At 39.8% G+C, this 9,696-nt stretch overlaps 1 protein-coding gene across 1 annotated transcript; it reads right to left on the bottom strand.

The window, feature by feature from the left end:
• Positions 1 to 364: 364 nt before the first annotated feature.
• On the bottom strand, positions 365 to 9,375 carry tfa (transferrin-a). Its single transcript, XM_042099059.1, has 17 exons — positions 9,217 to 9,375; positions 8,742 to 8,890; positions 8,466 to 8,568; positions 8,179 to 8,370; positions 5,807 to 5,936; positions 5,635 to 5,690; positions 5,166 to 5,329; positions 4,769 to 4,919; positions 4,280 to 4,434; positions 3,972 to 4,068; positions 3,856 to 3,873; positions 2,830 to 2,994; positions 1,877 to 2,030; positions 1,616 to 1,683; positions 1,053 to 1,231; positions 726 to 906; positions 365 to 638 (listed from the first exon to the last, which is right to left on the bottom strand). Exons 1-17 carry the CDS (start codon positions 9,254 to 9,256, stop codon positions 598 to 600), a joined length of 2,043 nt encoding a protein of 680 aa, XP_041954993.1. The 5' UTR covers positions 9,257 to 9,375; the 3' UTR covers positions 365 to 597.
• Positions 9,376 to 9,696: the final 321 nt, after the last annotated feature.

Raw genomic sequence — 9,696 nt, 5'->3', positions numbered from 1 at the left:
TTTTGATAGCTGTTGAAAACGGCATGGAACTGACAGAGATGTTTTTGTTTATAAATAAATAAATAAATAAATAACATTATGCTGATACCTTTTGCTTTTCCCAAATACAATGTAGCCTACAGGTGTAAGTGACCTTTTATCAATCCAGTTGCAATGGATGAACTGTGATGAACTGCCCTACTTGTGATTGTTTAGAGATTTTAAAGGTTTTATAACAATGCTACATCTTCTTTGGCTATTCTACAATCTATTCACCTTTTCAGCACCAGTAGGCTACTTTCTGTGCAGCCGCACACACACACACACTCAGGCATGCCAAACAAGCATACACAAAAGTTTCAAGAGTGGGGGATGGAGTAAAATATGGAGACAAATTGAAGTGTGATTTATTTTCGCGGAACGGATGTACAGGACTGAGCGGTGGTCATATTTTGTACCGCTATGCGGTACATCTAGTTTTAACTAGTTATACATGTTTTCTTGAAAACACAAAATAACGGAAACACCATCCCCAATTTTCTCTACAAAGGAAAGCCAAAAAAGATGAAGGTGAAGTCAGAGCTGGGACTCTTTTGATCTGGACACTCCCTCCTCTGCTTACTGCTGGCATTTATGGAACGTACAAGCCTTTTCCAGCTCTGAAACATAGAAAGAAAACGTTAAGCACTTAACTCATAATATGCTCTGATAGTATGATATGGTATGCTGTGTTTGTTAGATGATACCTGAGATACTGCTGGAGCACTCTCTCAGGGAGGACATTATTTTTATGTAGTCAGCACCCAAAAAGTCTCTGTAGGTCTGACCAGATGGAATTTCCTGGAGACATTTTGTGTTGTCTTTGAAGATGAGGTTCTTTCCATCGGCCGACTTAAACATATTAAAGTCGGCTGAGGTTGGGGTCACCTAAAATTAGAACAGCAGACACAGTATTTGTAAGAACCAAGCACAAATACCACCAATTTATCTTTCAGTAAAAGTAATGTAGCCATTATGCAAAGAGAAATGTAGCCGGTCTATGTCCAGTCATTTAGCATGTGCCCTCTGCAAACCTGCTGCTGTTTAAGTATTGCCACCACGTCTTTTCGCATCTCTGGACGAGTGACCACAGCATGTGCAGGTACTAAAGCCAGGTTGCACTCCTCATACTTGTCGATCTCAGCGGAGCATCCAGGACCAATCAATTTGAAGTCACTTGATTGTACATTCTGAGCCCAGGCAGGTTTGTTTGCTGGAAAACAAAGACATGGGGTTGTAGCTTAAAAACAGGCTTAGAAATTTCCGATATTAGATATCAATATTTTTTTCTTTGTTTGTTTATTTAGTTTCTGATGTTAATTATACCCTTTAGTAGAATGGAAACAAAAATATTCAGAACAAAATAACTGAACCATTTTCAAGTTTTCCAGGCCTTCATAGCACAACATTTACCTAATACAGAATTGATGCAACATAACAGATAAACACCAGCCACTGCTATTGGTAAATGTAATGTAAATTTGCCAATTGCCGATATCAATCAATAAAACAGATATTGGACGACAACAATGTTGGCCGATAAATCAGTGCATCCCTACTGTGAAGATTTACTAGTTTTATCAAATGTATCACTCACCACCAGTATACTCAGACACAATTGTATGCTTCACAAAAGCCACATCACCCTTTCCATCGACAAGACATCTGAGTGAAACATTTTGAAGGTTCATGCAAAATACACATCCAAAAAGTATACATGTAATGCAAACAATGGCAAATAATGCTAATAATTAAAAATGTACATTTAAACACAGAACCATGTACATTGAATTTACATTTGAACATTACATGTATAGAAAACTACAAGAACTGGTAATGGTCTGGTCTGATGTCTTACCTGAAGGCTCCTCCATAGCTGTAATACAATTCTTCTGCACTTGCCTTACATTTGGAGCTCTCCCCACCAACAGGTGACCCGCTTCCCATACAGAGGGAGCAGAGAGATGAGCTCTTATCTGCGCCAGGGGCACAGCTTTCACTGAAGTAGTTAGCTAGTGATGAAAATAACATGTATGAAAGAAGTTCATTAAAAGCTGACAGCCAATCCAATCTGTAGCAAAGACAAATCTCCCATGAGATGCTAGATTTGGAAAGTCACAAATGCTAAATGGACTTCCACAACAGAGTATATGACCAATAAACTAAAACTTTAGCTTTTAGGCTAAATAACACAAAACAGCATAACAATTGATAACACTTACAGTATAGACAACAACAACAGCTTAATAACACTGATCTGATCACTAATCAGATAGTATGATTGACGAAAGATGACATATAATGTTACCTTCCTGTCTGATTTATTTCATGTGTAAGGCCTTGCTTAGGCTGTGACATCTCTGCTTAAAACAATAGCCTGACCAGCTTAAGGTGGTTTGCTGGTTGACCAGCTTGTTTGATCACCCTATGACGATTGACCAGCTGAAGGTACTGTATGTTTTCGCAAGAGTTTTGCTGGTCTAGCAGGTTTACCCAGCTTACAATGGTAATTCAGCTGGTTTTGCTTGTCGTACCACTAAAGCTGGTTTCTAGCTGTTTCTGTGTAGTTTATTGTGCTGTGTGCATTGTGAATCTTTCCCATTATGCTATGCTGCTACTCATTCCTGCATGTATAATTTTGGTATATTTTGGTACTTCATGTATGCTGTATGTCTTACACAGCTGTCTCCTCATGTGGTGCTGCATACGTTTCTTTTAAGTGATTTCTGAAAGAATGGACTTTTGAATGGAGGACTTAATGAACAATATACTAACTGGATGAATCTATGCCCGATCTGGCAATACACTTACAGAAGTCACATTCTCCAGTAGTACTGTGGATTTTGCCCATGGGGATGTTCCATCCAGCAGTACGACCCAGTGCTGTGTGGCATGATTTCTTGCCCTTGAGTGTTTCCCAGGTGACATCACTGTTTTTCCGTACCACCGCCACAGCGTAGTAGGAGGAAGCAGGACCTTAGAGGGTTAGGACAAAGGTCATTCATGACTGTGCACTAAAAGAACCAGGAACAAAATGTGAATAGTTGCGCCTGCTATAAATAATTATGTTGATTGAGCCCTCTTATTGTGGGTTTGTTTCTGATGATGTTGATAAATGGTTGACTTGGTTATTAAGTTGATGAATTAATATTTTGGAATGTCTGAGATTCTTAAAAATGTTTGGCTTCACAGTTAATTTAGAAGCACATCTTTAAATTCGACTTAATACTGAAACAAGAGTAGAGTCACAGTAGAAATCATCTGAAAAGGGAGATTCCAATCTTCATATGAAAAAGCATAATGGCAGTGGGGTCTGGATTTTTCCATCTATTAGTGTTTTTAAGGGGAAACCTATGGGAGAAATGGCTAAACACCCTGAAAAAAACTCTTACTCTGTGAAACAAATTGGGTCTCTTTCAGTTTGACTATTTCTGTGATGATCTTTCTCATCTTTCCTACAGCCTAGTAAATTATTATATCTGCTATTAGGTCTAATTAGGGAAAAACAATATTATTTTGTGTCACAACTGACAGTGCTAATCCATATTAGTGAATGAGAATCTTTGGATAATTAATATGATTGCTTGCATCAAAATTATACATGTAAGCCGAGCTAAAGCTACTTAGCTGTTACATTTTTGTCTTTGGGAACACTGCCAAGGTTGCTGTCTAGTATTTCTAACAAAATCTCTAATCACAGTCATTTTGAAGGGAGCCAAATAGTGTCATCTATCATAGCCTTATCTTTATAGCTATAGTTTTTAGGATTTTTAGGATTTGGCCATGTGGAAGTAGTCAAGAATACATATGTGATGTGTTGATTTGGTTAATGCTTACCAGGGGTTTTGCAGTGACCTGTGGAAAGACAAGGGTATATATTTTTATAGCTATTTCAAATGACAAAATGAATGAGAAGTCTGTTATAAATGTCTTGTGAGGCATGTCACATATACCTTCATCGTACTGTTCCACCATTACAGGAACCAAGCCACACTTCCCAGCAGTAAACACCTCTCCTCCATCAACGGCAATGGCATCAGCCTGCTTGCGCTGTAGACAGACATATAGTTGGATATAAACCTAACCTCTAGCACTTATTTATTTGAACAATTCTTCCAACAAGACCTCAAATTGTGTTTACTGATTTCCTTGCTAACATCACCTTTCTTTTATGTTTGAGTCCTTGCAAATATCTTATCCTCTACTTTGTTATCCTATACTAATATCTAGTGATTCAAAAATGTCATATGCTTTTCTTTACCATGATCTTCTTGATGCATTCATCCACAGATGTTGCAGATTCACAGACGACACTGTCCATGCTGTTCACACTCCAGGTGTCACACTTCGCCTCCTCGGCTTTGCTTGTGACACACCACCTAATATTAATTTTATCTGAAGGACTGCTAGGGGTGTCTGAAATGATCAAGATTCACAAGATGGTAAACAAGTTAAAATAATATTCTAGTCAGCAAATATTCCATACACAGACAGTTACAAATAAAAATTCATTCACAGTAGAGAGATAACACTGACAAATAAAACACCACTTGACTCCCAAATCTGATTTGCATATCTGTTCACAATCTTGACTTTGGTGGCATACACAACCAGTATGGCGACGCTGTATAATGGTAGCCCGGCGGGTGCAGCAGTTGTGCAGAGAGTAAACATCCATAGCCAACACAACACATGCGTGCATAGAATAACATAGTAAGTGACTAGAGATTTAATTTTAATCTTAACTCACCTTTCTTTAGGGAACGAATAATGCTCATGTATTCAGCTCCCAGGTAAAGGAAAGAGTCAGTGGTACTGGGCAGCTGAACCAATTTTTCTGCTGAGTCTTTGAACATCAGGTTCTTGCCTTCATAAGGCGCAGAAGAGAAGAGTTTGGATGTCTATAAAACACAAATACAGTACTTCATTATAATAAGCATTTTAAAACAACCAATGCAAACCTTTCATGAACAACAATGGCAACTGCAGCTATTTTTTTGACGAGTAACTAATACCGAATTAGAATTTTGCTTTGGGTCTATACTGCAAACAATGTTCAGTTATTGGTTTGATTAACTAAGTGAGTAATTAATTTGGGTTAACCTATGTGTTTCTTTAGTGCAAAATATTTTAATAATGCACTGTACCTCAATTGTCTTTAGTACTTCAAAGATGCGTTTGGCCAATTCAGGGTCCTTACGACTGACCACTGCATGGGCTGGCACTCTTGCCAGATAGCAAGTCTTGTACTCATCTATGCTCTTCTTTGTGCCATCCTTACACAGAAGCTCATAGTCATTCTTTTCATTCTCTAAAGAAGGAAGTGGCAGAATTAGAATTGCAAGCACCAAGGGCAATGAATGCACTGCCATTATGTCATGTCACTCATCATTTCAACAAGTCATATAATGATAGGCTAATTAGATAGATCACAAGTGTGACAATATTTAGTGCTCTGCTCAGACTGAAAAAAAATCTCCCCATGAGTATAGTATTTCTTACATTGTGAACAAGATAAGTATTATACTGTATACTTGGTTCTGATTACACAGCCAAAAGTAAATTAATATAACTGGTATTAAAATGTCAGTTACAGAACTCTCAGCTGTGGCTCACCAGGAACAGTCAGGTGCTTCACAAATGCTACATCCCCAGCTCCATCTTTAAGACACCTGGGAAACACCAGAAAACAGTATATGACAATCAACTAACCCAGCATTTTAAAGAAGCATAATATCAACCAAAAGAGAAATGTTTCCAATGATGGATGTGATCCAACTCAACTCACTGGAAAGCACCATGGTAGTCATAATAGGGCTCCTTGTGGGAGCGGGTGCAGTCAACCTTGCACTGCTTGCACAGTTTGGAGTCCTTGTTTGCTCCAGGGGCACAGCTTGCCGAGAAAAACTCCATCACAGCTGCAACAACAGCAATACAAAAGTGGATGCACCTTTTTTTTTTATTTATTTTTTTAAGCTATGCAAAGCTTTACAGCTGTGCGCAACTTTTTATGTATGTAATACAAGTGAGTGAACTACACATAGCCTAATGCATTGGATACTTGAGATATGACAGCCACATAAAGAGAGAGTAAAGAAGAAATAGGCCTAAGTAAGATTTTCCCAAGAAAACTTTTGTTGAATGATTGTTTTTCATTATGATATGTAGCCTACAATAGACTAAAAATGTTTGTTGTTTATCTTATTCTGAATGAAAATCCAAGGCACACTTAAACGATAAGTGAAGCGCAAGAATTTTATTTTGAACAACTCGAATCATAATATGCAAGGGCGTCAGAGACCAGCATTCCATTAAAGGTCCCATATTCTTCTTCTTTTTCAACAAGTCAAAATAGACCAATCGGATCAATCACTAAATATGTCCCTGAAGCTGTTTACCAGAGATCACAGTAGGCTATCCACTCGAAGGCAGAGGACAAAAGTGTGTTAGGAAAAATGTCTGCATTTCAGACTTTTTCGTCCCCACGCCACAAGAGTTTAACAGTTGCGATCATTTAAAATCCCCATGTTATTCTCCCATAGGAAATATCGCCAGATGGCAGCTTTTTTGTAGGCGAATTTCAGGTCTATACAAATCGGTCAGTGACACAGCGATGGATTCTCTTCCAGAGAGTATCCGACTCCCAGTTATAAAATGCAATTTGTTATGCAGGAATAATAAAGAATGTGTGACAAACGTCATTGCCGGTTCTGTTTGAATGTCTGTAGTAAAGTAGATTAGTCAGGTTATTGGAGTTTAGCCAAAACGTCTACTAAATACATTAACCATCGCAAAATCAATTCAGACACCTGCATGGCCTAGCAATGTTAAACGATAATGGATAAAAACTTTATTTGGGTCGGTATATAAGCCCAGTAGAGGTTAAAACCCAGATATCAAGTGTGAAATTTACAGCATGCTGCGGTCAAAGTTGAACAGCAGGTTCACATTGTACGCGCAAGCGGCAGCACTGCGCTATGAAACCCATTATTTTCAATGGCTTGCGCAAGAACTGGCCTGCATGCAAGCAGCGCTTTGCCGCTCTTACGGCTCCTACACACAGTTGCGTTCCGTCAACGCATGCCAGTGGGTGTTCCCGACGGTAGCTATGCAAATGACTTGAAGTATAACCGTAATTTGATTGGTTGGTGCCGTCCGTAGATTGGCTTGATTGGCCGGTGCCATCTGTCAGTGCAGCAACAGCTGAACTTCTCAACGCGAGCGGCGGGAGAAACACGACACAACGGACCCACAATTCAGTTCAGCAACGGATGACGTGAGCCCATGTAAAGTGAATGGGATGCGTCTCCAGCAACGCAACACACGCAGCTGTGTGTAGGAGCCGTTACAGGTAAATCAGCGCACTGCAAATCATAGGTATTTTGCGCTGAGCCCGGAGGCAAGCACAACAAAAATCTTTGGGACATTACCCTTAACCAAGAGCAACCTAGCGTCGAGCGCAGCGCGTGCCGCATACAATGTGAACCCAGCTTTAAACTTTGACAGCGGCAAGCGCAAGAGTGGCAACATTTCGTGAGCAAGCCATTGAAAATAATGGGTTTCATAGCGCAGCACTGCCGTTTGCGCGTACCATGTGAACCGCGCTTAAGCCTTGTGGGGCTACAAATAGGCTATATCAAGTTTAATTAGGATTGGTGGTGTTGTCTGTGTATAATGCCATAGACCAAAATGTGTTGGCCAACAAAGCTTAAAGGGAAACTTGGCAGGATTTCCCCCTCTGCTGGAGAAATTGCACATTATGCTATTTCAAACTGTGTGAAAAGGTATAAGCACATGGATTTGTTTACAAGCTAGCGAACTGTTAGCATAAGTTTGGCAGAACTATGTGGATGTTACAAGGTAAGAAACACGATTTAAAACGAGTTTCTTGTTTCTCACTTCTCTTTCCGGGACGGTAGTCTCAATGTTGCAAGGTTGGTTTTCCGCCTGGGGACGCTAGGCGCAGCGGGGAAAGTCATTTCCAATGGTTTTTTGGTCATTTCAAATGGTCAAAACCATTTTCACCGGAACAGGTCATTTAACCATCCAAATGATTTCTAAACGGGTTTATTAAGTTGAAATAGTTGCCAAGTTCCCCTTTAATTTAAACCCTCGTGTAAAAACCCATTTCATCACCCCAATTCATTTAAGCACACTTACCATCTTCCACTGGCTTGTCCTCAATGCCTTGCCAACTGATCTGTCCCTGTGCCACCAGGGTGCCAATGGGAATGTTCCAACCAGCAGACTTTCCAAGACCAGTGTGGCAAGATTTTTTCCCCTGCAGAGTCTTGAAATTGAAATCACCACCTTTCTTCACCACCGCAACTGCGTAGTAGCATGTGTCAGAATCTACAAAGAATAGAAGAGAGATGCATGATGTTTTGCCAGGCTAAGGAGTAGGCCTATATTTTGAGACCTTAATATATATAACAATTGTATTTTACCTGCGCCATAATCTTCTGCAATGATGGGTTGCAGATCATTGTTTTCAAGCCCGGCTACATAGATATCTCCGCCATCAAGGGTGATGGCATCTGCTTGGTTGTCCTACGTAAGAAAAGTGTTAGGAGAGGCAGATTCAATTGCTGAACAACTTACACACAAAGAAGAATGTTGTATTACAGCCCGTGTTAATATCAATTCACATTGGAAACGTGGCCATTGTACTGTATGCTATATAACCACATAATGCCTTGAATTTTATTTGTCACACGTCTCACTTTGATAGCTCGGATACACTCATCCGACCCCTCGCGCTTTACGCAGACCAACTGCGCTATCTTGGCAAGGTCGTTGCACTTTTTCAGCTCTGCCTCTGACTTTGTGCACCATCTCACTATGACGTCTGCGGGAGCTGCCATAGCAGAAGCTGTGATAAAAAAAATACATTATGCAGGATATGAGTTATTTTGATGCGCTTTATAAACTAGATGTAGCCGTATTGGAATACAAGCTCAATATCTTATATATCTTATACTTGTTTATGCACCACCTGCCTATACTTTGTATATCACATTTTGCGCATATCACGCTTTTTTGCACTGCTGGTTAGACGCAAACTGCATTTCGTCGTCTTTGTACTTGTACTTGCAACTCTGCAAAATGACAATAAGGTTGAATCTAATTTAATCTAATCCATATAATACAAGCTCAAGGGTTTTGTCCAATAGTTTGAATTGTAATTTTGTACATTACCTAGGCATCCCAAAAGCGCACACAGTAGGAATGTATGCATGCTGGCAGCTGGGTGGTGTTTCGATAAAACACTGAGCAGGTCGAATGGGGAGACATGGGTTTATATAGAGCGGAGAGCGTTTGGAGGCTCTTTGTCATTGGAGTTACATGACAGGTGGAGCCAAGGGCTGACTGCCCAGTGCTCGGGATTTTCCAATGGATGGCGCAATTATGAGATGATCTAGGCTACCACACGATAGCACTCTCTGTGATGGGTGGGTGGACCTACTGAATATGATTAGAAAATAGAATTTAATTTCATTTAAATAAATGTAAGCATTTTCTCACAATTCATTTTTGAGTACTTTTTTTAATGAGGTGAGTTTCCTTACCACTCTTAGGCTATACATCTAAAGTTTAATGTGTTGTGCTAGCACGTTTTTCCCATTGAAGTACATGCATTGCTTTGCTAGATAACCCGTGGACTGAGTGACACACATT

This window comes from Alosa sapidissima, chromosome 1 (genome assembly GCF_018492685.1).
Source record: "Alosa sapidissima isolate fAloSap1 chromosome 1, fAloSap1.pri, whole genome shotgun sequence".
Taxonomy (NCBI): domain Eukaryota; kingdom Metazoa; phylum Chordata; class Actinopteri; order Clupeiformes; family Clupeidae; genus Alosa; species Alosa sapidissima.
Note: the sequence above shows the minus strand (reverse complement) of the source record. Positions and strands in the feature narration are given on the sequence as shown.

Excerpts from the sequence above, each read along its gene's own strand:
- tfa (XM_042099059.1), bottom strand. The coding sequence starts at position 9,256 with ATGCATACATTCCTACTGTGTGCGCTTTTGGGATGCCTAG. Across the intron at positions 4,435-4,768 it reads TATTCGTTCCCTAAAGAAAG|ACACCCCTAGCAGTCCTTCA; the intron begins GTGAGTTAAGAT and ends TGATCATTTCAG. Across the intron at positions 907-1,052 it reads CAATACTTAAACAGCAGCAG|GTGACCCCAACCTCAGCCGA; the intron begins GTTTGCAGAGGG and ends TTCTAATTTTAG.